The sequence below is a fragment of the Sus scrofa genome, chromosome 3 (genome assembly GCF_000003025.6).
Source record: "Sus scrofa isolate TJ Tabasco breed Duroc chromosome 3, Sscrofa11.1, whole genome shotgun sequence".
NCBI classification, from domain to species: Eukaryota; Metazoa; Chordata; class Mammalia; order Artiodactyla; family Suidae; genus Sus; species Sus scrofa.
In genome coordinates, this window is record NC_010445.4 from 5,091,330 (window position 1) to 5,117,995 (window position 26,666).

Consider the following 26,666-nt stretch of genomic DNA (forward strand, 5'->3'; position numbering starts at 1 on the left):
GCAATGCTGTGTCTCCGACCCACACCACAGCTGATGGCAGCACCGCAGCCTTAACCCACTGAGCAAGGCCAGGGATAGACCTCACATCGTCATGGATACTGTCAGGTTCATTACCACCGAGCCACAGTGGGAACTCCCAAGGAGAGTGGATTAAGTTGAAGCGGTGGCAGATTTTGACCTGTGGGCCACATCCGGCCTGCCTCTGTTTTTTGTACATCCTGCAAACTGAGGATGTTTTTTGTACATTTGTAAAGAGTTAAAAGAAGAATTATTTTGCATAGATTGTATGAAATTCAAATTTCAGTGTCAGTAAGTAACGTTTGCTAGAACATAGGCTCATTCATTTGTGTTACCTGCAGCTGCTGGTGCACGTCAGCAGCGGGGTTGAGTAATGGCAGCGGAGTCCCCTAGGTCCCGCAAAACCTGAAATATTTGTTGTCGGGTCCTGTACAGAAAGTTTGCTGCGCCCCCATGTAGTTGAACAGCTCTGTTTTTATCACTACTAAAATCTGCCAGTCATTTGAATAAGCTCGTTGCATTGCCGGAAGGTCGTGACATTTTTAAATACATGTGTAGGCTCCTTTGGTGTTATTGATCTATTTTAGCTCTGCCTTTGACCGTAACCTAGAAAACTGGGGGGGTTGAAGATTTTCTTTTGTTTCTGTTCAGCAGATAGAATTTCTGTTCAGTTGCCATCTCTGAAAGTGATCGACCAGGACAACCACAGGTATGCGGGCCGGGGTGTCCCTTTTACACACCGGACGTCACGTCCTGTCCCCTGCATCGGATTGCCTTTGCCTTTTGCTCCTAGGAGCTCAGAAGTGTTTTCAGACTTTCTTTTCCTTATTTTCACTACAAAATGTTGAATTACTTTCTCTTCTCAGATACCTATTTCCCGTCAGTAATTTTTTTTTCTCTTTTTTGGCCATCCCACGGCATAGTTTCCAGGCCAGGAATCAGACCTGAGCTGCAGTTGTGACCCTATGCTGCCGCTGTGGCAACACCAGCTCCTTAAACTACTGCGCCGGGCTGGGGATCGAACCTGTGTCCCAGCTGATCCCATTGCGCCACAGCGGGAACTCTTCCTACGAGTATTTTTAAGTAAATGTTCCACTTAGACACCTTGGCTGTTTTTTTTTTTTTTTTTTTTTTTTTTTCGTGAGTTTACTAGTAAGATGCACATGGGCTTGAAGGAACAGTCGAGGTACTCAATGTTTTTTTTTTTTTCACATTGATTTTTATCTTTACGGCTTTTTCTTCTCTCCAGAGATGGATATGATGTTAAAAGTGATGAAAGTAACAGCTCATCTATTGTCTTTGCCGAATTCACCCCGGAGGAAGAAAAATCCTTCGTTGAATCGGGTGTGGACAGTGACAAGAACAGAGTGGTGGCCTGCACCGCCGGTTTAGTCCCGAGAAATGCCAGTGAATTTGAATCGTCCCTTGATTGCCAAGAAAAAGGCTTGTCTGATGGGTCTTCCACTTCGATCGGTGGCCCTCACCTGCCACTTCAGCATCATTCCAACCTGGAAGAGAATTTCACCTCCACCGAGGAATCTTCGGAAGAACACTTAGACTTGCTGGGGCACACAGAGGTAGATGGCTTTCGCAGAACCTGCCGATTTGCTCTTTTCCCGTGATGACGGTGTGCGGGCTGTGATCAGATACGGCCGCCCCCCGTCCTCTCTCTCTCCGCTAGCTCGTCTGCCTCCTGGGCGGTCTCTTCTCTCCGAGTTTCCTCCTGACATCTGGTCCCCGTATTTGGTCTTCCCTCCTGTCCTCCTTTCCCTGCTCACTCTTTTCTGACCTCTCTGATGGGCCTTTTCTTCCTCTAGACGTTTCATATACGTTCCTGCAGGTTCTATAAAACATGCATCATGCTATAAAAGTGTATTTCTGCAGAAGGGCTTTCTGTATGTTAGCACATGGCTTTAGGAGCGCATCCTAGGGGGATCGCCAGGTCAGCTTCCAGGATACTGAGTACCCTAACTAGGGTTACACCGATGTGCCGGTGAGGCTCCCACGTACCCTCGCCGTTCCTGAATATTAGAGGTAAAACAGCGCGGGCCTTAGCAGGCTCTACACAGAATCTGTCATGTTGGGGTCACAGAACGTCTGTATACTCACACGCAGAGGTAATTGTGGCTGTTTGGGAGTCTGTGGCTCTGTGTGTGTGTGTGTGTTTAATGATTTTTATTTTTTTGCATCATCGTTGGTTTTGTGTATGTGCTTTTTATGAAACACAAAACTCTGAGCGGGTTCCTCTGAGTATAAAGGAATTGAATTTGAGGGACCTTTCATCGGCATTGTTCCATTGCTCTAATACATTTGGACATTTTTCCTGCATGGGCTACAGTGCGCTTAACTTTACTGACTTTTTTCTTGAACTAGTTATTAGTTACGTGCAGCGTGAAGCCAGACAAAGTGTGGATTTACTCTGGGGTCTCCTCAGTAGTAGAGTACCGTATGGCCAGTCCGAGGCTGTGTCTTAGCTTTGAAAACTGTTTATTTTGAGTGCAGTCTAAACAGTTTTGGGCCCACAGCCTCTTGTCATGTTCAGGAGCCTCTTCTGGTTTTTTTTTTTTTTTTTTGTCTTTTTGCCTTTTGCCTTTTCCCGCGGCATATGGAGATTCCCAGGCTAGGGGTCGAATCGGAGCCGTAGCCACCAGCCTATGCCAGAGCCACAGCAACTCAGGATCCGAGCTGCGTCTGCAACCTACACCACAGCTCACGGCAACGCTGGCTCCTTAACCCACTGAGCAAGGCCAGGGATTGAACGCGCAACCTCATAGTTCCTAGTCGGGTTCGTTAACCACTGCGCCACGACGGGAACTCCAGGAGCCTCTTCTGTTTGAAGCCTGCCCGACTGCAGCCATCCTGCCTCTGCCCACTCAGGTCACGATGCCCCGGTTTAAGCATTGCTTTACTCCTCCACCTCCTCTTTGCTAGCCTTTGGGCTTCTTGGGCAGGCTGGGGCCTGTGCTCTCTGCCGCAGGGCTCAGCCGAGTGCTTGGCCCAGAGTAGTTAGTAATAGTAAGCAAGGGAGCTTTTGTCCACTGAGTCACGTGGGCGAATCGGGACCGACGGGAGCTGCGGTGTGTCGCCCCCTAGGTGCAGTACCGCCTGATGCTGCACATCCAGATGCAGCTGTGCGAGCTCTCGCTGTGGGACTGGATCGCGGACAGGAACCAGCGGGGCCGGGAGAACGTGGACGAGTCCGCCTGTGAGTATCGCGGGGCTTCAGCGGCTGGGCTGGGGAATACAGACAGGGCAGAGGGGCCCCCTTCTGCCTCCAGTTGCTTTCGGTTGGGGAAAAAAATCACCTTTTTAAAACCCCCAAAACAGTTATGCTTATTTCAACATTTTAAAAAACAAATAGGTATTTGGAAGTTCATATTCTTCTCTGTGGTATATATATATATATAGTTTGTTTATGTAATCAGTATATGGTAGAATTTAGGGTCATAATTTTGGGTAGAAAAGATCTTTTAAAAAATTTAAGGAAGAATTTATTAAGTTTTTTTTTTTTTAACCTGAAACTGTACTTTTACCAAAAAAAAAGTGCTTTTTTTTTTTTTTTTTGGCTTTTTGCCATTTTTTGGGCTGCTCCCACGGCATATGGAGGTTCCCAGGCTAGGGGTCAAATTGGTGCTGTAGCCATCGGCCTACGCCAGAGCCACAGCAACGCAGGATCTGAGCTGCATCTGCAACCTACACCACAGCTCATGGCAATGCCAGATCTCTAACCCACTGAGAAAGGCCAGGGATTGAACCCGCAACCTCATGGTTCTCAGTCTGATTTGTTAACCACTGAGCCACGACAGGAACTCCAAAAAAACAAGAAAAGCCTTTAAAGAAACTCTTGGGAATTTCTATTGTGGCCCAGCAGAAACAAATCTCTGTTTATTTGTGTATTTTTCATTTTTTCAAGTTTTATTGAAGTATAGTTGATTTACAATGAAATATTTTTAAATTAAGGTATGTACTTGTTTTTTAGACTAGTGCTATTGCATACTAAATACTAAATAGACTGCAGTACAGTGTAACAGAACTTTTACATGCACTGGGAAACCAAAAGCCTTTAAAAAAACCTCTTAGGAGTTTCCATTGTGGCCCAGCAGAAATGAATCTGACTAGGATCCATGAGGACACAGGTTTAATCCCTGGCCTTGCTCAGTGGGTTAAGGATCTGGCGTTGCTGTGAGCTGTGATGTAGATTGCAGACACTGCTTGGATCCGGTGTTGCTGTGGCGTAGGCCGGCAGCTACAGCTCCGATTCGACCCCTAGCCTGGGAACCTCCGTATGCCACGGGAGTGGCCCTAGAAAAAAAGGCAAAAAGACAAAAATAAATAAATAAATAAATAAAATAAAATATAACTTTACCCTGGACGAAAGCTGACAACCCCCCCCCCCCAGCTAGTGAGCAGGGCCACTGTCCTCGGTGATCCCTCTTGCTGCCAGTACGGGCCCTTGATAGGAGGCGGTGAGAAGGGCATGCTGTCTCTGTGGCCCTCCTCCCCAAAAGCCATAACCCCACGTCTAACGCTGAGAAGAACACCAGGCAAATCCCAGTCAAGGGACGTTCTGCAAAACACCTGACCAGTACTTCTCAAAACTGTCAAGGGCCTCACATACAGGAACAGTCTGAGAAACTGTCCCAGACCAGAGGGACCTCAAGAGGCCTGACAACTAAATGTAATGTGGTGACCTGGATGGAAGCCTGGAGCAGAAAGAGGACATTAGGTAAAAACGAGGGTCAAGTCTGAGTAACCTGTTGACCTGGAGCAGGGTTGGTGCCTTGCTTTGGACAGAGGTGCTGTGCTGATGTGAGCGGCTGATGACAGGGAAGCTGGGTGTGGATACGGCTGCTACCTTCATCCTTAACCCACTGAGCGAGGCCAGGGATGGAACCCGAGTCCTCATGGATACTAGTCAGATTGTTTCCGCTGTGCCACTAAAGGAACGCCTAAAAAAAAAAAGTTTTTCTTTTTTATGTAATTCAGCTTGCTTGGCTTGAGAATGCCAGGATTTTTTTCTTCATCAGTTTTTGTTTCAGTCTTACAGAACCTCTCTACCCTCTAAACGCCTATATTATGTCATAATATTAATAGTTAATCGATGCATTTACTTGTCCCCCCTTGTACTTCCCTTGTCAGTCATTTCTGGAAAATGCAGCCTCCCCATCTCCCAGGTGATGGGGGCTCACCCCTCGGCCTGACGCCGTTCCTGTTATTTGTAATAGTGTCTTTAATCCACAGTGGGCCAGGACACCGGATTTATTGGCATTTCCCCTCAGGATGTCAGGGGTTGAAGGGGACACAGACGTAGTTTAACGTGGACACCTACCTGGTGTCTGAGAATGGTTTTCGAAGCAGTGAAGTTAATATAGGGGCTCTCGGTGACATGAGAGGCCCTCTCTTTCGGGTAACGTGAAGTCCATCAACTGTTGGGAGCTAGTTCTTGACGTCATCTTTGTTAGCTGAGGCGCTCTCCCTGCCAATTTCTAGGTTTGAAACCATTTTGGACAGTTGACAGTGTTGGAAATCTGAATGAGGAGTTCCCGTCGTGGCGCAGTGGTTAACAAATCCAACTAGGAACCATGAGGTTTCGGGTTCGATCCCTGGCCTTGTTCAGTGGGTTAAGGATCCGGTGTTGCCGTGAGCTGTGGTGTAGCTCGCAGATGTGGCTCGGATCTGGCGTTGCTGTGGCTCTGGCGTAGGCCGGCGGCTACAGCTCCGATTCGACCCCTAGCCTGGGAACCTCCATATGCCGTGGGAGCGGCCCAAGAAATGGCAAAAAGACAAAAAAAAAAAAATCTGAATGTGATACAGGTGTCAGATGTTAGTGTATTTATGGCATTCATTACATTTTGGTGTTAATGAGTGAAAAATGGTTAGAGGAATAAATTTTTTTTTTTTTTTTAACTTCAAGGTCCTTATGTTATGGCCAGTGTTGCAACAAAAATTTTTCAAGAATTGGTGGAAGGTGTGTTTTACATACACAACATGGGAATTGTACATAGAGATCTAAAGGTGAGTGGGGGAGATTAAATCATTCACAGCTGCTTATCAGGGATGACTTGGTAGTGGTTCATTGATTTAAATGAGATTATGGGGAGCTCCCTGGTGGTCAAGGTGTTAGGATTTGGTGCTTTCACCACTGAGGCCCAGGTTCAGTCCCTGGTTTGGGAACTGAGATCCCACATCAAGTTGCTGCCTATCGTTGCCAAAAATTAAAAAATAACAAACAAGTGAGGTTGTCTACTCTAGTTCATTTACGTCAGAGGTTATCATTACTTTTATATTATATAAATCACTGGGAGTTCCCTGGTGGCTCAGTGGGTTAAGGATCTGGCAGTGTCACTGTTGTGGCACCCATTCAATCCCTGGTCGCGGGACTTCCACATGCTACAGATATAGCAAAAAAAAAACAAACAAACAAACCCAAACGAAAAAGAATATTTAGGAAGAAACGTGCAAATAATTTTATTTTTTTGAAATAGGTTTAAGAACCAGTAGTTTGTACATTTGGGACGTATTAGGTGCGATGGGTTCGGTATTTTATGGGTCCACGTCTAGCCAGAAGGTGCGACTTGAGTTACTGAAATTCCGTGGCCGCGTGAACGTCTGTGATCTTATTTCAAGAGGTGCGCCAAGTCATGATAACCATATACAGAATTCCAGATCTTCAGCGGGAGAAGCTGCTTCAAGCGCTGTTTGTTTTTCTCCCCGTAGAGGTTTCTGATGTTTCTCTTGCAGATGTCCTCTAGGGATAAGGGTTTTTGGGATAACTTTATTAGGGTTTCCCTTAGGAGCTGGAATTCTGGGAGCATGATGCCTGCAGGTAGAATTCTTTGGCGGTTGGTCAGTCGCAGAGGGTAGGAGCGGTACAGTAACGTGGCGAGAAGTGCCGTGTCTCTGATGTTGGAGCTGCGCTGAAGGTACTTGTATATCGGAGACTCCCCATTTCTTGTCAGTATGTTAACACTGGCTTCGAATTCCAGCAAGAGATTGATTATTGCCTCTCTGCCTCCAAAACATGCCTCGTGGATCGCGGTTCGGCCCTCGTGGTCCTGGGCGTTCACCTTGGCTCCGTGCACGAGCAGCAGCCGGATGCAGCTCACGCCCGCGGCCAGCAGCCGGCCGGCCTTGCTGGACGCGGTGCGCACCGCCAGCTTCAGGGCCGTGTTCCCCGTGGAGGAGACGGCGCAGTTGACGTTGGCCCCGCAGGCGATCAGCGTCTCCATCGTCTCCTTGTTCAGGGTGTCCGCAGCCATGTGCAGGGGTGTCATGCTGGACCCGTTGGTAGCGTTGACCTGGGCGCCGTTTTGGGCCAGGATGGAGAGAGCCGGGTGGGTCCCGCACGTGATGGCCAGGTGGAGCGGGGAGTGCCTGTTGCTGTTGTCCACGCGTGCGTTCACCTGAGCCCCGTGTGCGCACAGGATGCGGAGGCACAGGACAGCGTTATTCTGGATGTCGGTCAGGATCCTTTGGATTCTGTTCCCCGGCTTTGTCCACGTGGCGGACGTGATGGGCCAGTGCAGCAGCAGCAGGTGCAGTGTGGTCAGGCCTCGTGTGTCCCTGCAAGAGGCAGCCATCTCGAATTACACTCAGCTCACAGGGCGGATGGCTCACAGAGCGCTAACGCTCCGTTTAGCTAAGGTACCCTCCCCTCGCCCCCAGTTGCCCTGAGGAAGCATTTGTGAATTTATGATGGTGTTTCATTTCTTGGGGTTTCCCTCCTTTGGGGGACAGGGTGGTATGTATCACAGCATGGAGGGGCCCAGTTGGTGTCTCCCGCCGGGACGGCGGCCTCTTCAAGGCTGTCTCTCAGTTGTGTCTGTGTCCCCCCCGCCACTCACACGGCTGTGCTGAGTTAGCAGCCGTTCAGTAGACGTGTGGTCCGGGATCCCGTGGACGTGAGCCGCGAAGGGCCGGCGGGCCCGCCGACTCAGTTCCTGGTGGCCCCGCGCCTGCTCCTGCCTGACAGTTCCCTTCGTGGGTGTGGATGACAGGGGCTGGATCTGGGGTTAGCGAGGCCACTCTCTCAGTCCCCCTTCCAGCCCAGGTGGAATGGGTGTCTACAACTGGGCCCTCGTTTCCTGTGCTGAAATCTACCAGGATTGCCTCCCAATTCCTTGACTTTGGCAGAGAAGAGGGAGAGGTTATTATGAGCATCTAACTGCTCCACTGGAATTAGAAGATGACTCTCCGTTCGCATGTGTTTCTTTAGCGTAAGGCTCTGTGCCAGGCGTCCGGTGAAACAGCAGGGAGTCCCCAGCCTGCAGAGCGCACAGTGCAGTGTGGATGCTTTAAACAGCCAGAGCCGGTGGGCACAGTTCTCAAGAGGCGTGTGCAGCCCTCAGCCAGGGCGCCTGCGGTTTGGAGAGTGGAAGCGGGTGGGCTCCTGGGGGAGGCAGGTGGTGGGCCAGTCACGGGGAGTGTGGGAGGGTCTGCAGATCTGGGGGCGGGGGGGGGGAAAGGGGGCTCGTGGGGAGGGGAGAGCGAGGCAGGTCAGGTGGGGGCTTCTGGCGGCCAGGCTCTGGGGCTTGGCTTTGTTCTACTCTGATTCTTCCAGTCACTCGGATGGCATTTGTTGGGCCCTTAGGAAGTGTCAGCCTTGGTTCGGGTGGAGAAGGGAGTTTGGGAAGCAGGAACTTCTTTCATTGAATCTTACCTTCTAGTGAAGGGTAGTAAACAAGAAAATCCATTGCCTATCTCCATTTTCTTATTTTTCATATCTCATTTAGGTTGTTAAACTCCCTGAGGGCTGTGACCAGGACTTTCTTTCTCTCTCTCTCTCTCTTTTTTTTTTTTTGTCTTTTTTCAGGGCTGTACCTGCGGCACATGGAGGTTCCCAGGCTAGGGGTCAAATCAGAGCTGCAGCTGCTGACCTGCACTACAGCCACAACAACGCAGGATCCTAGCCGCGTCTGCCACCCACACCACAGCTCATGGCGACGCCAGATCCTTAACCCACTGAGCGAGGCCAGGGATTGAACCTGTGTCCTCTTCTGCTGAGCCACGACGGGAACTCCCAGGACTTAATTTTCTACTACCCCCTAGCTGAGCGCTTCATAATACTCTCAGTGCTTTAGGGGACTCACTGATTTGTGCTCTTGTGTTATTTCTGGTTTTTCGGAGGCTCTCATCTAGGCAGCAGAGAAATTAGTGTATTTAGAACATGAGCAGCCCGTGACCCCGGAGAAGGGATGAGCCCAGACGTGACCCGGAAAAGGAGTACCTGAGTCACGGCCGCCTGTCGCGTGAACAGCCTACCTTACTTCTGGGTCTGCGCCGTGTTCTAACAGACAGAGCAAACTCTGTGCCTTGCGGTGTTCGGCGGCCAGGTGGACGGGGATGACGGACTGCGTCTGCTTTGGGGGAAAAAAATCGAAATACATTACACGTAGCCCGGTGTAGTTAGAAATAATTGTTGCGTTAGCTTGCCATTTCAAAGGAAATAGTGCTATGTAGTAGCTCCCTCGTTCAGTATTTTCCTGGTACGTCGTGGAAACTCTGCTTTTCTTTTGTTCTGTTTTAAATGACCCTGAAACAGTCAATTTTATAAAATCTGGGTTTTACATAAATGCGCATTTACCAAAGTTGACTCTTTTTTTTTGGTCTTTTTGCCATTTTCTTGGGCCACTCCCTCGGCATATGGAGGTTCCCAGGCTAGGGGTCCAATCGGAGCTGTAGCCGCCAGCCTACGTCAGAGCCATAGCAACACGGGATCCTTAACCCACTGAACAAGGCCATGGATCGAACCCAAAACCTCTTCGTCCCTAGTCGTATTTCGTTAACCACTGAGCCACGACGGGAACTCCCCAGAGTTGACTCTCATGAAGAGCTCATTGTGTAAAATTAATGATAATTGCCATTAAGTCCGTTAGTACTTAAATTAACCCACATGGTCATTGACAAAGTAGGTTTTGTGTTTTTTAAGGCTTTGCCGAAGTCGTCGTATCAGTAGTAAAACCTGCATCTTCAGGGTTTCAGAGTTAATGCTGCTTCTGCCCTGTGCTCAGCTGAGCTGTTGATGAGAGTTCTTAAAATGTACAACTGGAGGCCTTCACAGCATGACTGCAAGGGAAGGGCAGAGGGTGACTTTTTGAAAAATTGTAAATTACGAAGGTAAATACTCATTGTACAAACATTTAGAAAAGGAAAACGTATACTTAAAAAAAAGGGACAAAAATCATTCTAGCCTGCAGACAGAACCAGCATCGGGGCGTCGGTGTTCTCCCAGCCAAGCGAGCCCTCGTCTCCGCTCCCATCAGTGCCCGCGTGACCCCTGGAAGGGGGCATCGCAGACTCAGAAGAGCCCGGCTCTGTGCTGGGGTGGCCTGTGCGGCCTCGGGCACGGCGCGGGCAGCCGGGAAGCGTGGCGGGTTCTCAGGAGTTAAGTGGCGTTCCTTCTGAAGCATCGCGTCTTTTTTTTTTTTCCCCTAAGTGACGGAGCAGGGACGGAGGCTACCTGGTTCGGAAGCAATCTGTAGCTGGCGGAGTCGGCCGGAAGGGTCATGGGCTGGTTGACGGGGTGGCTTCTCAGGAGAGCCTGGAGCGCGGCACGGTCCTCTCTCATGATGGCCTCGTAGAGCCGCGTGGGAAGAGCTGCCGACGGGCCCCCTTCCGGGGCCTGGGCCCGGGCAGCCGCCAGCTCCCTGCCGCCTCTCTTGGTTATGTTTCCCATGAGGGAAAGGTCGAGGGAGCACCCGGGAGTTCAGGGGAAACGTGCTGTGGAATTGGTCGCTTTCAGGCCCTTTATGATTCTTCCAGTTCAGTTCTAGAACTGCCCCAGAATCGTTGAGCCTCGTGTCTGTGAACGCGGTTCCTTTTTCTCGCAGGGCCAGGCTGTCTCCGGTGTCGTTTCCTCTGTCCTAGAGGACCCGATGGAAGCAGTTTTCAGGACTGTCTGCCCAGGGACAAAGCCATACCTAAATTACTCCTCTTCCACCTAAGGTTGTTTCTATTTTCCCTTCCCATTCAGTGACAGTTTGAAAAGTGGGCAGCTAGGGCAGCGAATCTGACTAGCATCCATGAGGGCGCAGGTTCGATCCCTAGCCTTGCCCCGTGGGTTAAGGATCCGGCGTGGCTGTGGCCGGTGCAGAGCTCTCTGAGTAGCGGTGCCTTTCCCCCCTGGTCTGGGAGTAGTTGCATCGCGAGATGTTTGGGGTCTGCAGTAGCTTAGAGAGAGTGAAGTGTGTACCTTCTCCCTTTAGAGTGTGACGTGGTTGTTCCCAGCCCTGCCTAACACATAAGCATCATCTGAGAGATGGGAAAAAATAGCATTTTTTCCATTAACAAAGAAAAAAAAAAAAATCAGAGTCTTTGACTCTTTGAGAGGATAGCAGCTTTTAAAAGCTCCATGGGTGATTCTCAGGTCAGGTCAGGGCTGAGACGTACTTGTGTTCAGGCGTGCGCTGTGTTGGTGGGACTAAGCTGGGGATTTTGACATAATGCTGACACCTGTGTCCACCCCTGGGAACAAGGATTTAATTGGTCTGGGGAGTGGCTTGGATGCCGAGGCTTTTTTTAAAGCTCCTCTGGTGATGCTGAGGTGCAGCGGGGCTTGAGAACCACGGCTCTCGTTTTGAATTTGTGAGGGGCTCCTTGCTCCTAAACTGGAGACTCGGCATCCACCCATTGTTACTGTCTGTCTCAGAACCCCCAGGACTTGACCTCTTGTGTTTGTTTACAGCCCAGAAATATTTTTCTTCATGGCCCCGATCAGCAAGTGAAAATTGGAGACTTTGGCCTGGCCTGCACAGACATCATACAGAAGAACACAGACTGGGCCAACGGAAATGGGAAGAGTAAGTTTATTTTAGCTGTTGTTTGCTTGGTGGGTTGTTTTTTTTTTTGTACATTGAAAAAGAAGTGGGGGAGTTCCCCGGTGGTCTAGTGGTTATGATTTGGCGCTTTCACCGCTGCGGCCTGGGTTCAATCCCTGGTCTGAAAACTTGAGATCCCATATTAAGCTGCTACACACCTCGGCCAAAAACAAAAAACAAAAAACAAACCAAAAAAACGGGCATGGGAGTTCTCATTGTAGCTCAGTGGAATCTGACTAGCATCCATGAGAATGCAGGTTTGATCCCTGGCCTCGCTCACCCGGCATTGCCGTGCACTGTGGTGTAGGTCACAGACGTGGCTTGGATCCTGTGTTGCTGTGGCTGTGGTGTAGGCTGGTAGCTACAGCTTCGATTCGACCCCCAGCCTGGGAACCTCCATATGCAGAGGGTAGGGTCCTAAAAAGAAAAAAACAAAACAAAACATAAAGATTCATAGCAAAGGTGAGATTTAAAGAAGTACCTATCCTTGCCTTGACAGGAGCTGCAATGCCCTGCTCAGAGTCAGGGGTCTTTGTTTCTTTTTTGGGCTGTGCCTGTGGCATGTGGCAGCAGCGTAAACCACTGCGGTGACAGCGCCGGATCCTTAACCCGCTGTGCCACAGGAGAACCCCTCGGGTCTTTACTGGCAGTATTAGCCCTGCCCTGCTTCATCTTTGGGTTTTCAAATTACAGGAACGCCAACACACACCTCCAGAGTGGGCACTTGTCTGTATGCGTCACCTGAGCAGTTGGAAGGCTCCGAGTATGATGCCAAGGTAGCCTTTGTTCCCTCTCACCCCTTCAGTGGCCTTCCCTGCAGGCGGCAGTCACAGAACCCACGGGAAGTCAGGTGGTTTGGGAGATAAGGGATCTCGGTAGGTTCTCTCTTACATCAAACCGCCCGTTAAAGTTGAGCCTCCCCTTTCAACTGAATCTGCTGCTTTACTATTTTTCGTTGTTTTTGTTTTGTTTGTGTCTTTTTGTCTTTTTCCAGGGCCGCACATGCAGCATGTGGAGGTTCCCAGGCTAGGGGTCGAATCGGAGCTGTAGCCGCTGGCCTGCACCGCAGCCACAGCAACACCAGATCCGAGCTGCATCTGCGACCTACACCCCAGCTCACGGCAACGCCAGATCCTTAACCCACTGAGCAAGGCCAGGGATCGAACCCGCAACCTCATGGTTCCTAGTCGGATTTGTTAACCACTGAGCCACGACGGGAACTCCTGCTTTGCTATTTCTAAATCCACACGTGTCATCGATAATTTTTGAAATGAGCTTTCCCTTTAAAATGTCACCTTCCCCTCGGGAAGCTAGGGTTCCCAGAAATCCATTTTCATCCCTTCCTTCTGCTTTCCGGCTTAGGTAAGTAAGTGCCCCAGGCCAGTGTGACACTTGACTCCCTTTGAGGTAGAAGATGCCGGAAGAGTTTTAAATCTGCCTGAAGGACTGTTAGAGGACTTTCTTTTCTCAAAATACCAGCCTAGTAACTTTTCTTCCTTTTGGTGAATCATTCGGCTTTTTAGTGATGGGGACAGAGCTGCCAGAAAAACCTCGGCTGCTCCGAAAATCCTATCGAGTAAAGACCTTCCTGAAAGAAAAGTGAACGATTTTAGGCAGCATTTGCTCAACTTGACCAAGGATGCGTAGCTCTGGGCCCAGGCAGAGGTGGGGCTGGGTCCCCAGGGTGCTTGCTGACCCCCTGCAGCTGCTCCGGGCCCTGCGGGCTCACGTTCTCAGGCTGCGTCTGGCCTGGATTTCCAAGGGGCAGTGGAGCCGGTGGTGTGGTCGTGACTGTTGTGGGTGGTGGGGGCCCCACCCCTGCCCCTGGCCTGGCCGTCCGACGCTTGTGCCCACGGATGCCCCTTTTTGGTATCAGAAGTGAGAATGTTGAGAGTAGGGCCAACCTGCCAATCAGGGCCGAAGGTCTTGCTGGCTGACCCTTGCCTCCCGGAGGGACCAGCCCGCCTCCTGCTGTGTTCCCTGTGTCGTAGGCACTGCCAGGCGTCCCGTCTCAGAAGTCCCCTCGCTTGTGAGAGGAAGGGGCTCAGGCCTGGGACTGTGAGTCCGTGTGTCTCATGCTAAGCGACCGTTTCCCCTTCTCCAGTCAGACATGTACAGCCTGGGGGTCATCCTGCTGGAGCTCTTCCAGCCGTTTGGAACAGAGATGGAGCGAGCGCAGGTTCTCACAGGTTTGAGAAGCGGCCGGATACCCGAGTCCCTCGGGAAAAGGTGCCCCGTCCAAGCCAAGTACATCCAGCACCTGACCAGGAGAAACGCGTCCCAGAGGCCGTCTGCGCTTCAGCTGCTGCAGAGCGAACTTTTCCAAAATTCTGGAAACGTATGTAAGGTTTTTCTTAATACCGGGGAAACGATGGCGCTTAAAGTGGCATTTGTTTAAGTTGTGAATCCCATGTCATGGACGGTGGAGCTTTTGGAATCAGGTTTCTGGAAACAAGGAATTTCCACCCATTCTCAGAGTTCCCACTGGCAGGTTTGCGTTTGTCGTCCACGTGAGCAGGTGACCCCTGCCAGCCGGCTGCTCGGCAAACGGTAAGATGGGCTCCAGCATCTTGCTGAATCAAGAGGTTTTTGTTTCCTTTCCAGCTATGGTATATGGCCTTTTAGCAGTTATTGTAAAGTATCTCCTATCCCAAGAGACACACACCAAGGGGGCAGGCCAGCAGTGGTTTTCAGGGGCACCGGAGCAGCTGTGGTGGGGACCCCATCGCCCCACCTGCCAGCTCACAGTAAGTGTGAGTCTGGTTTTCTGTCCTGCGAGGAAGTGTTGGCCCAGGCAGTCCATCCCCTTCCTCCTTCCCGACACGGTGCGCTGGTGCCGGGTATCGACAGAGACACTCTAAGACTTAAAAAGCTTCATTCAAGTACATTCACAGGAGTTCCCCTTGTGGCTCAGTGGTTAACGAACCCGACGAGGAACCATGAGGTTGCGGGTTCGATCCCTGGCCTCGCTCCGTGGGTTAAGGATCCGGCGTTGCCATGAGCTGTGGTGTAGGTCCCAAACGCGGCTTAGATTCTGTGTTGCTGTGGCTCTGGCGTAGGCTGGTGGTTACAACTCCGATTCAACCCCTAGCCTGGGAACCTCCATATGCCGTGGGCGCGGCCTTAGAAAAGACCCAAAAAAAGATACATTCACAGGTTCTCACTTAAAGCAGGTCCTCAGACCAGCAGCATCAGCCTTTCTTAGAGCTTGTTAGAAACTCAGGTTGCTGGACTCCGCCCCAGGCCTGCATTTCTTTTTTTTTTTTTTAAATGTTCTTTTTCTTCCTTTTCTGGCTGTACCTGTGGCATATGGCAGTTCCTGGGCGAGGGGTGTAGTCGGAGCTGCAGCTGCCAGCCAGCACCACAGCCACAGCCACAGCCACGCCTGATCTGAGCTGTATCTGCCATCTCTGCTGCAGCTTGTGACAATGCCAGATCCTTAACCCACTGAGCGAGGCCAGGGATCGAACCTGCATCCTCACGGATACTAGTCGGGTTCTTAATCCACTGAGCCACAATAGGAACTCCCAGGCCTGCATTTTAACAAGATCTCCAGGTGATTTATGCAGTGTTTGAGCAGCGTTGCATGCATTCACTGGTTCTCAGAGTGTAGTCTCCAGGCCAGCAGTGTAAACTCACTGGGAACTTGATAGAATTCTCAGACCTCCCCCGACCTGTTAAAAAAGAAATCTGGGGGAGAAGGGACAGCTGTCTATGCTTCCAGAAAATTCTCGAAGTGGTTCTGAGGCACACTTAGTTTGGGAACTGCTTGTGATGGTTTAGCTGATTTGTCTTCTGTTTAAGCCTTACTCATTTTCAGGTAAAACTGAATTTTACTAGATTGAATGGGTAAGTAGAGTGCTCTGTCTTTGACAGTAGCAGATATGGTTGTTAAATTTATTGCCTCATATGGAGAGTATTTTCTACCTCCCATGAAGAAGGTTTGAGAGATGAGTTATTTGGTATGAGTGGTAGGGACTTCTCCTGTCCTGGAGACTTGTTCATAAAAGAACCTACACGTACCTGTGCAGATGAACTTGCATGCGCGAGCAGCCCTGTCTTTGCACCGTCGTGCAGGCCTGTGGAGAGGGTCCTGCGGAGCTCACAGCGTGCAAAAAGGACCTTAATAATCAATGGGGAAGGTGCAAAAAGGACCTTAATAATCAACGGGGAAGGTGCAAAAAGGACCTCAATAATCAACGGGGAAGGTGCAAAAAGGACCTTAATAATCAACGGGGAAGGTGCAGAAAGGACCTTAATAATCAATGGGGAAGGTTATGGTTGTTCCATGACCTTTAAAAATGTTTGTCAAGGAGTTCTCTTGTAGTGCAGCTTGGGTCGCTGCTGTGATGGGGTTTCGACCCCTGGCCCGGGAACTTCCACATGCCACAGGCGGACCCAAAAAAAAAATGTGTCAAAACGTTAAAACTCTCTTGTTAGTTATAGATGTATATGGAAATGAAGAAATTACAGAACTGTAATTGAGAATTAAAGTGTTTCAAGAGGAGTTTGGCGCTCCCCTGTGGCCTCAGTGGATTAAGATCCCAGCTAGCAGCCCTGAGGATGAGGGCTCCATGTGCGGCTCCACTCCGCGGGTTAAGGATCCCGCGTTGCCGTGAGCTGCGGTGTAGGTCACCGCCTTTGCGGCCTCGGCCCAGATCCGGTGTTGCTGTGACTGTGGTGTAGGCTCCAGTATGACCCCTAGCCTGGGAACTTACATATGCTGAAGAAAAGAGAAAAAAAAAAAAGTAGTTTGAACAGCGTCTGCCTTCACCTCGTCCTCTAACTTAGGATACAGAGTGAGCATCTTTTCAGTGACTTGTCAGACGCCTTTCTGAGTTTGGATCAGTTTCTGGCATTTTGTCCGTGGCACCTGTGATGCTGGGATCCGTCTCCGAGAGCCCTTCTGATGTGCGTTCTCTCTCGGATGGGGCCACCCTTTTCCTGCGTGTGTTGATAAGCCGTCTTCACTGTGTCTGCTGGTGGCAGGATCAGCTTTCCCACGATCAGCTGTTCCATCCCTAACACCTTTTCAATTTGATTTTCACTCCCAGCATCGTCACGTTTCATCACTTTGCTGCACTTCCACCTTTGTGGGCCCATTCCCTCTTTCATTTTCCGTTTTGTAAAGCTGTCACGTGGGTTTGCCACTGGGAGCCAGGAGGCTGTGCAACCCCCACATTCCCTGCCTGTCTGTCAGCCACGTCACGGATGCAGTGGCCCACCACCAGCCTTTGAGGGAAGTGAGGTGACTGTCCCGGATTGTGACACCCGTGGATGTTGACACTGCTAAGGTCATTAGAGTCCCCACACCCTGGTAACTGACGCTGAACCCATGCTGCTGGGCGACGCACGATAAAACGGTGAGAAGTGGAATCCACATGTGTCGGGACCGTGCAGAGCAGGCCTGTGTCCACAGGCCACGGGTCAGTTCCCAGGTCAGGGATCGAACCCGAGCCACAGCAGTGACAAAGCCAGGTCCTTCACTGCCGGCTCATCAGGGAACTATGCTGTATAAAAGGAAGAAGCCATTCTAGTGGAGCTTAAAATCCTCTCTTTACAGGTTAATCTCACCCTGCAGATGAAGATACTAGAGCAAGAGAAAGAAATCGAAGACCTGAAGCAGCAGCTGCGCCTCCTCTCTCAGGACAGAGGGGTGGAGGAGGACGTGAGAGACGAGCGGGAGCCCGTCTAGCCCAGCGGGCTCTGTACATAGGAATGTGGACTTATTACTCTTTAAGCTAAGTACTTAACTGGAATGGACATTTTCAGTCTTTTTTTTTTTTTTAAGGTGTAACTCTTAATCCTATTTAGGAAGCCCGAACAAGTCTTAGTAAAGTGGGTTTGGAAGTTCCCCCAAGCTGCTTTTTCCTAAGGAACTGTTTTCCGGCCACATTCTGAACTTCCGACGGCTCTGGAGGTGACCTCCTCCGTTCTTGCCCTTCTCCGGAATGTCTGACTCAACTGCCACCGGCCAGCCAGGCTCCGAAAGTCCTCTGGGAGGCCCTGCTGCAGACCTGGGTGTGCCCCACGCCCACGGCCGCCCAGGCCTGTGCACTAGCTGGGCTGCTCCAGGCTTGACAGCTGTTAACTCACCAACCTCCAGCTGCTGCCCGGTCATTGCCGGGAATGAACTGGCTCTGTGGCTGCTGCTGCATCTCAGCACTGTGCGGCCTGCCTCCGGTCTCACCTTACCACTGTCCCCAGCCCACACCCCGTCAAAGCTTTGTGCGTCTGGTCCCGTTGAGCTCCAAGCAGCTCTGCCTTCAGCGTCCCTGCTCTTGTTCCCACGGCCCTTCCTCCATCAGAGACTTGCCTCCCCCCAAACCTACCTTCCCCAGAGGCAGTGACGTGACACATTCACCCCTATGCCCCCAAATGTACCTGCCAGGCAGCTGGCAGGGTGTGTTGCACACAGCGTTGGTGCATGTTAAATAAAATGAAAACCACAGAGTGACTATAGGATGCTTTTATTGATACGTGACAGGTGGCCTAAGGACGTGGAGCACACGTCCCTTTATCAGTCACAGGCACCAGAGAGCACCATCCTCGACGGCAGTGACCGAGGCTCACCGAAGGAGCTGGAGGGCCGTGTGGAAAGGGGCCAGGTTTTCGCAGGCCCCCATCCACTTCTGCACGCTGGCCGGCACCACCGCGCCGCAGGCCCCCGTCTGCCGGAGCGCGGACCACAGCACCACGTCGGCCACCGTGAGTTCGTTCCCAACGAGCCAGGGGCTCTTCCCGAGAGCAGAGTTCATGGAGCGGAACACGGCGGCCTTTTCTTTACTGCTTCCCTCTTTGAGCTGAAAGACGGCTGTGTCCACCCAGCTGTCCATGAGGGTCAGGCTCACGGCGTCCTGCTTCCGGCCAAAGAGCGAGAACAGGAAGCGGGCGATGTTGCCTTCGCCTTCGATGGGACACATGGTCTGGACACTGAACTTCATCTGCGTCTTGGGCACTGGAAGCAAACAGACCGCCGGAGAGTTTATGGAGAGCTGCCCGGCGGGAGGGCGGCCCGCCAGCCACAGCCGGCGGCGGGGGAGAGTGTCTTTCTAGGAAAACTCCGTCCTCCGTCCGTCTCCCAAAGGTGAACCTTCAAGCACGTTTACGGAGGGTGTGTTTAAGCGGTGCACACTAGTTACAGAATAACCATCTCTGGTACTTGATGATGACAGTTTTCAGGTTAGAAGGGTCCTCAGACGGTCTGTCCCGAACCCTGGAAGACGACGACTGGAAGCAGGAGTCCCCGCTCCCAGGCGGGACCTCGTGCTGCCCTGGCCCTTGGGGATGGGAACTGAGCCGGGCGAGGCACACAGCAGGGGGATGACGGGTACATGATGTGCTGCCATCCTTTCCAAGATAGCGTCAGTGCCCCCGTGATGGCAGCTTCGGCAATGTGAGGGCCAGGTGGTTGTGACAGCCCTCCCTGCCCTGCCGGGGCTGCTGAGACAGGATTCCCCTAGACCTGCTCTCAGCGGAGACCTTAACCTTCCCTCGGGGTCAAGACGCGTCTGCTCCCCTGGGAGCACCCGCCCACAAGCGATCCGGCCTGACAGCCAACAGGTGAAGGGTCTGCGGGGCTGGGGACTGTCCCCCGCCCAGCGCCCGCTGCCTCCCGGTCCCGTCCCCGAGCCTTACTCCCCGAGCCTTACTCCCTCCGCTTACCGTCCTTCCAGATCAGAGTGAAGCCCAGCTGGTACTCGTGCCGGGGCTGCTGCTTCTGCTCGCCGAAGCACTTGAGAAGGTGCGGCGGCACGCGCTGGACCGCCGAGTGCGTGTGGACCGCGGACAGCACCCTGTAGTGGTCACACAGCAGCCGGTGCAGCACGAGCAGGGACAGGGGGGGCGAGGCGGGGTTGGCGTTGATCACGATGTCCTTCAGGGCCCCGTAGTCCTGGTGACAACAGAGCGGGGGATACCAGAGGCAGCCTGCGCGGACGCCGAATCTGGCGCCCGGCTTTGACCCAAGCAGGCGAGTGCACTCCGGCCCCTACGGTCGTCCCACCGACAGCAGGGGACGGACGGGAGCCACCAGGGGCTCTCGGCTCAGGAAGAGGCGGAGCTGAGGCGGCAGCTCACTCCCACCCTGCACCCCTGCACAGCGGCTCCCAGAAACAAAAGGTGACTCCCCTGTCACATCAGTACAACGCGTTTGGGGGGACACTTCCGCTTGCCCCTGAGTTAAGAAAATTACACATGCAGTTCCTCCGCCTACTAAACCTTCCTAACGCCTGACCGGATGCAGCTTCTACAGCAACGTGTCTGAGTGACAGGACAGTGAGGAGCCTCCTGGGAAGGGTGCTGGCTCAGGGAGAGTCCAAAACACGAGGTGGTGAGCATCGTGCCAGCACTCTCGGCCTCTAGAGACGCAGACGTGGTCTTACTTCTGTAACTTCCCTCTTCCCAAGGAATGAGCTCAGAATACAACGGAGGCCTAACTCCTTGGCTTTCTGCCCACAGCTTGCTGCGATCTGACTGGCAGCCTCGCCACTCCTGCCGCCGCCCTTCGGCTGGAGCCACGCGGGGCGCTCTGCAGTTCTCGGAATGTGTTAGGTGACACCATGCCTTCTGCGGTGTCAAAATTCACCTCAAGCACCGTGTACTCTGGGAGGTGCTCTGAACGCCCGGCAGAGCCGTGCCACCCACTCATCAGACTGGCTCCCTGGGGGCCTGGCTGGGTGGGGTCCCGTTGGGCCCTGGGCGCAGGCAGGTGTGAACTGGATGATGGAAGAGGACGTGGGTGCAGAGGCGCCAGCGTTACCAAAAACAGCTCTGGGGGAGACACCGCAGTGTAGCCCCCCCTTGTTAGTCTGTAAGTAGGACCACTTCTCTCTCTTTTTTTTTTTGTCTTTTTAGGGCCGCACCCATGGCACATGGAGGTTCCCAGGCTACCGGGTCTAATCGGAGCTATAGCTGCAGGCCTAAGCAATGCCAGATCCTTAACCCACTGAGCAAGGCCGGGACGAACCCACAACCTCGGGGTTCCTATCAGACTGTTTCTGCTGCGCCACCATGGGAACTTCTTAGCAGGACCACTTCTATCACCAGTTCGGGGCGGGGGGGGGAAGCAGGGATTTTCGGGACAAACCCTCTCACCCCCAGTGGTAACGAGACATTCTCTGCAGTCAGACTGTCCTCTACCTCAGGTGACGCCTGTACGCTGCTCTTAACAGCGGCTGGTGCAACCGCATCTTAACACGGCAAACTGAATTTAAGCAAAATGCGTCTGAAGTATGAAACTGTGGCTGGCCTTTAGCAATAAACTGCAAAAAAGTCTGGCGGGATTTTTGTGCCTGGGCAGCCAAAGCTCTGAATCTCAGGCTTTTCTCAAGGAGTTAGGGGAGCGAACTACCCAAGATCTGTTTCTCCAGGACCTGGAGGCCGAGGCAGCGGCCAGGCGTGGCAGGAAGTGGTGGCGCGACTCCCTCTTCTGCCTGAGGAGCCCCCTGTTCTTCCCTGGGCCCGAGAGACCAAGGAGCAGCGTTAGAGCTCGCCCGGCTTCTCCAAAGCTCACAAGCCTGTTCTGTGCAAGGGTGCAGTCGGTTAGAGGAGGAAAAAACAACACGCTTTTTGTACTGCCTCGTTCAACTCGAAGGCTCTAATGACCCTGGTGGGATTTCCGGCACAGGAACCACCGCGGTCACCGGAGTTCTTCGCCTTCCGTGAACCTACCTTTCCAAGCACAGAATTCAGGTCGAACGCGCTGGTGGCTAAGGCGGCGGGCTCCTCGGCTTGGATTATGTTGGTCACATCCAAGTCCGCGTCTGGCGTCTGAATCATCTTGGACAGACCATCAACCGCAGCTTTCAGCTCGTACAGACGCTTCAAAATATCGTCCTGGCGGGACTCGAGAGCCTGAAGCGATGGGTCAGCCGCTTCCTAAATACACCAGAGTCAAACGTGCATCTCCTCTCGCATCAGGACAGTCTGTTTAAAGGTGACCCCGTGTCTTTTGCTCAGTTCCACGAATTCATCCAGCCTCCCACCTTTCCTAAGACATTCAAATGGGGCAGAATCATCTCCTCTCCCCAGACCAAGAGGCCCCGCATCTCAGTCCCCAGGGGCTATGAACCAAAAAATGCTGCGACTGGAAGCCACTGTGAAATTGAAGGTCTCCTGTTTCAGGTAATTTAGTCTCTTAAGAATACAGAATGAAAGAAGATCAACATAAATTGTTGTTGATATCAAACTCGTGCAAAATACGTAGTATAAATGAGCAGAAAAAGACCAAAGGCGGCAGTGACAGTGTCGTCAATACTTCATACGAACAGTAGGGAAAAGGGGGCACCTGGGTTAAAAAAAAGGCGTCCTTTGGCTTGGCAGTATGGCCAGGGGGTCAGTGATGGATTCCTCAAATCATTTTCCAGGCAGTACTAGCACTCTGCTATCTTAGAATCATCTAGAACTTTTTCACTGCTGAAAATGCACAACTTCATAAATCGGAAATGCATTCTTCATTGCATCTTTGCAATCTCTGCATCTTTCTTGCCTGGCCTGGTGGACTCGTAAACCGTAAATAACCAATAATACCTGCTGAGGAATAAGTCTCAAATCTCTACAGACTTTATTTATTTCTTGCTTTTTAGGGCCGCAGTGCGGCATATGGAAGTTCCCAGGCTAGGGGTTGAATTGGAGCTGCAGGTGCTGGCTTCCGCCACAGCCACACAGGATCCAAGCTGCATCTGCAACCTATACAACAGCTCTCGGCAACACGGGATCCTTAACCCAGTTAAGTCGAGGCCAGGGATCGAACCTACATCTCCCCAGATACAAGCTGGGTTCATTACCACTGAGCCATGATGGGAACTCCCTCTGGACATTTATCTTAAAAAGCAGCAGGGAGAAGCCTAATGGTTACACTGCACAACCTACTTCCAGATTCACAAGTTCTCACAAAAGATCACCCCTTTGAATCAGGAGAACGAACAGGTTACGCATGAAAGCGCTGGAACCCAGACCGAAGAGTCAGGAAGGCAATGACCTTGAGTCCTCAGGACACAGTGTGAGTGGAGGAAGAGTACGTGCTCAGTTTGCGTGGCGGTGAGTTTAAGGAACAACTGTTCCTCTGCCTTGTCACTCATATCGCAGCCCTTTCCCACAGACCAGTTCATCACCAGCTGCTGTCTGTTTTCTGGACTCCACGGTCACTGCCTGAGTCCAAGGGGCCATTTTTCACCTGCCCCACTTCCACCTGCACCCATTCTGGTCCACCCCTCCTTGAGATGGTGCCCAGAGCTCAAAATAACCACTGTGGCTGCAAAACAAAGCCCTTACCCTGGGGGCCTGCTCGGAGCAGGGAGGTTTGGGCCTCTGGTTCCCGCCACTCCCATTGTGCTAAGACACCTAGCCCCCACCTGCCACAGGGCTCTTCCTCCTCAGGTTCCCTCTGTCCCCAGACCCATCCTCTCTTCCCTCAGCGGGTTAATGTCTGTTTATCCTAGAGCTGGATCCCCACACTCTCATCTTCCTGCACCTGCTGCTCTTGAGCTCAGACAGCAAAGCAATGCAAGATGACTACTGTCTGGGTGGACACAGAACAAAGAGGTCAGGGTGTCACTGTGTACAGAATGGATGGTCCACAAGGACCTGCTGTGTAGCTCAGGGATATGTACGCAACACTCTGTGATAACCTACATGGGAGGGGCTAAGTGCACACGGATAACTGAGTCACTCTGCGGCACAGCGGAAACGAGCACAACATGGGAAATCAACCCCACGTCAGTAAAAATTTTTAAAAAGGAATGAAGAATACAAAACTGGAAAAGGGGGAGCTCCCGTCATGGCTCAGCGCAAATGAATCCAATTAGTATCCATGAGGATGTGGGTTTGATCCCTGGCCTCACTCGGTGGGTTAAGGATCTGGCGTTGCGTTGTCGTGAGCTGCGATGTAGGCCTGCAGCTGTAGCTCTGATTCGACCCCCTAGCCTGGGAACTTCCACATGCTACAGGTGCAGCCCTAAAAAGAAAAACAAAAAACAAAAACAAAACTGCAAAAGGGAGTTCCCCTTGTGGCTCAGCAGGTTAAGAACCCAACTAGTAACCATGAAGATGCAGGTTTGAGCCCCGGCCTTACTTAAGGATCCAGTGTTGCTGCACGCTGCCGTGTACGTTGCTGTGGCTGTGGTGCAGGCCCGTAGTTGCAGCTCTGCTTGGACCCCTCTCCTGGGAACTCCCATATGCCCTGGGTACGGCCCTTAAAAAACACACACACAAAACTGTGTCAATGAAGTGATTAGCTGTGGACCAGAAATGAGGGAGTACGACCGATGTGTGACAGGTAAGGCTGCCCTGTGGGAGCCTTGTCACTCAGCATCAGTTCCGAGCAATACTTGTAACCTCTTCATCCACCTGTACCTGTGCATTGTTTGTGCACAACTCTGCTCTTTTCCACAAATGCCAGCTGGGCTCCTGCCTGACCCGGAACAAAGCACCCATTCTGTTCAAAGTCCGTCAACACGCACTGCAGACGGTCTGGGCCAGGGCTGCAGGGGGACCGTGGCCGTGACCAGGAGCCCGGCACGGCTCAGTGTGAGGAACTCGGAGGTGCCGAGCTCTGCTTTACCTGCCACCCCTTCTTTCTTTTTCTTTTTTCTTTTTTTTTTTGGTCTTTTTGTCTTTTTGCTATTTCTTTGGGCCGCTCCCGCAGCATATGGAGGTTCCCAGGCTAGGGGTCGAATCGGAGCTGTAGCCGCCAGCCTACACCAGAGCCACAGCAACGCAGGATCCGAGCCGCGTCTGCAACCTACACCACAGCTCACGGCAACGCCGGATCGTTAACCCAGTGAGCAAGGGCAGGGACCGAACTCGCAACCTCATGGTTCCTAGTCGGATTCGTTAACCACTGCGCCACGACGGGAACTCCCTGCCACCCCTTCTAATGCCGGCCCGCTCTTTTCCTCACTCAAGCTGCACTATCCCTTGGTGTGCTGTTTATCCATCTGTTTCATTTTACATGTATTCAGAAGCAGTTTATTTTATTTTCTCATTTCCCCTGGAGATGCCAGACTTCTAATTATCTGTCTGTCCATGCTGCTGTCATCTGCTAGATGAACATCTAGCAGTTTAATGCCCAAAGTCCTGTTAAAAAACAGGACTTTGTCTCAAAAGAGATGTGACACTCCCCACTCTGGGTCTTTCTTTTTGGTTCCATGGGGACTGTCCAGGTGAAGAGACACTGGACCATGCCTGCAGTGAGACAACAGCTGTGTCATTTGGTTTCAAATAAACTAACCACCTCTCTTCAAGGCAGAAAGCTCTTAAGACAAAGGATGACACGGAAAATGAGCCACGGAACTTATCTATTTACTCATCTTCAGTGAGAATGAGCAGAAGGTCTCTCCAGATGGAAGACTAGGACATATATGTGCAATAATTAAAAAAGTAAAAGTTGAGCAGGTACTTTCACAAAAGAGGCAATCAAAATGCCCAATAAACATGAAAGTGCTCAACTGATTTCAAAGTCTGGGAGATGGAAACTAAACTGACATTAGGATGCCCCGTACACCGACCAGCTTTGTGGAGGGCTGCCACCATGAGAAATTCGCATGCACTGCAGGTGACAGCACAAACCAGTAGGACTGCTTTGGAAAGCAATTTAGTCCAGTTGAAGATAGACCAGCCCACTGAGCCAGCAATGCCATCGCTTAGAATTTACCTTACATCTCCTCAAGTACAAGAATATTCACTGCAGAATTATTCATAGAGCCCGAAATGGAAAACCAGCCAACGCCCGTGAGCAGTGGCCTGGGAGCTATAACCTTGGGGCACAGCCATGCGAAGGAGCAGCCGACCGCAGAGGGCGAACGCTTCGGGTTTTTTTTTTTTTTTCATGCAGCAAAGCGATTCTTAAAATAATGTCCAGAAGAGGCAGCCAGACACTGCAGGGCACAAACTTCACGCTTCCACTTACACCAACACTACAGTTTAGGAATGGATTCTTAGATGATGAAATAAGAGAGAAAAGCAGGACATACTGACCATGCAAGGAGGGAACTTGGGGGGTAGTTTTAGGAGGGGGCGCTGACAACGTGTTATTCTGAGTGGTGACCCTTGGATTAGCTTTATAATTCCTCAAAATAAGCATTTGCGGGCTACTCGCTTTTCTGTAAGTAAAATTTCCTACTAAAAAAGTTTAGTTACAATAAAAAAAAAAAAGATGGATCTTTTAAGAGAGAATTAAATTACAGCCACTCCGAGACCGACGGGCGCGTGAGGCTGGGGTGGGAAGGGCGATAGGGCCCGGCCCCCTCGGCGAGTTCTGGACAGCTGCGTCCCACCGCGGGGTCCTAGAGGGGCTCCAGCCCGCAGTCCCCCAATTGAGCCCGCCAGGGCAGCGGCGCCTGCGAACTAAGCAAGAGGGCGGCGGGGTGGGGCCGCGGCAGAGTCAGAGCGCCTGCGCGCTGAACAGGCAAGGGATGGAGAGCAGCCCGGACGCCTGCGCACTGGGTTGGTGGTGGGGGAGGGGCAAGGCCCGCCGGCTCCTACCTGCACGTGGCCGGTGGCTGGCGCTGGGTTGTCGGTCCTGCAGTGCACGTTGGGCAGCCGGTACATGCAGGTGGGAAGTTCTACACGGAGAGATGCACTGCCCTCGTGGTAGGGCTTTACCTGGTACATCGGCATCGTGGGACCCAAAGGAGGGAAGGTGGCGAGTGAGGGACACGAACGCTGAAAAACCGTCCAAATCCTAGACGGACCGCAGACACCTCGTTTCCGACCCAGCTACTAGCGTTGGCGAAAGCTCAGTTCCTGTGCTCTAATTGGCCTCTGCTTTCCTGACGTCACGGACTCGACCTTTGACAACCGCCAATCAGCGAGGGGGACTGTGGGAAGCGT

At 51.9% G+C, this 26,666-nt stretch overlaps 3 protein-coding genes across 6 annotated transcripts in view; 1 reads left to right on the plus strand and 2 right to left on the minus strand.

The window, feature by feature from the left end:
• EIF2AK1 (eukaryotic translation initiation factor 2 alpha kinase 1) overlaps nucleotides 1–22,061 on the plus strand; it is a 38,365-nt gene extending 16,304 nt beyond the window's left edge. Inside the window, exons 8-15 of one of the 3 annotated variants that reach the window (XM_021086085.1) lie at nucleotides 670–727; nucleotides 1,268–1,595; nucleotides 3,112–3,223; nucleotides 4,625–4,744; nucleotides 5,933–6,033; nucleotides 11,702–11,816; nucleotides 13,939–14,172; nucleotides 17,398–18,287. In XM_021086085.1, the coding sequence (XP_020941744.1) occupies nucleotides 670–727; nucleotides 1,268–1,595; nucleotides 3,112–3,223; nucleotides 4,625–4,744; nucleotides 5,933–6,033; nucleotides 11,702–11,816; nucleotides 13,939–14,172; nucleotides 17,398–17,402 (1,073 nt within the window). In that variant the 3' untranslated portion in view covers nucleotides 17,403–18,287. Of the gene's footprint in view, nucleotides 1–669; nucleotides 728–1,267; nucleotides 1,596–3,111; nucleotides 3,224–4,624; nucleotides 4,745–5,932; nucleotides 6,034–11,701; nucleotides 11,817–12,527; nucleotides 12,611–13,938; nucleotides 14,173–17,397 lie in introns of all 3 variants that reach the window. The other 2 variants (XM_021086083.1, XM_021086084.1) reach the window with 2 other exon arrangements.
• ANKRD61 (ankyrin repeat domain 61) lies at nucleotides 6,462–10,930 on the minus strand. Its single transcript, XM_021086089.1, has 3 exons — nucleotides 10,478–10,930; nucleotides 9,280–9,374; nucleotides 6,462–7,581 (listed from the first exon to the last, which is right to left on the minus strand). Exons 1-3 carry the CDS (start codon nucleotides 10,691–10,693, stop codon nucleotides 6,636–6,638), a joined length of 1,257 nt encoding a protein of 418 aa, XP_020941748.1. The 5' UTR covers nucleotides 10,694–10,930; the 3' UTR covers nucleotides 6,462–6,635.
• AIMP2 (aminoacyl tRNA synthetase complex interacting multifunctional protein 2) lies at nucleotides 18,288–26,590 on the minus strand. 2 transcript variants are annotated; one of them, NM_001244557.1, is given in 4 exon segments: nucleotides 18,288–18,792; nucleotides 19,500–19,728; nucleotides 21,507–21,689; nucleotides 26,319–26,590. In NM_001244557.1, coding segments are annotated over 4 exon segments (936 nt in total). In that variant the 5' UTR covers nucleotides 26,454–26,590; the 3' UTR covers nucleotides 18,288–18,403.

Excerpts from the sequence above, each read along its gene's own strand:
- ANKRD61 (XM_021086089.1), bottom strand. The coding sequence starts at position 10,693 with ATGGGAAACATAACCAAGAGAGGCGGCAGGGAGCTGGCGGCTGCCCGG. Across the intron at positions 9,375-10,477 it reads ACAGATTGCTTCCGAACCAG|ACGCAGTCCGTCATCCCCGT; the intron begins GTAGCCTCCGTC and ends CCCCCAAAGCAG. Across the intron at positions 7,582-9,279 it reads GGCGCAGACCCAGAAGTAAG|GGACACACGAGGCCTGACCA; the intron begins GTAGGCTGTTCA and ends TGCCTCTTGCAG.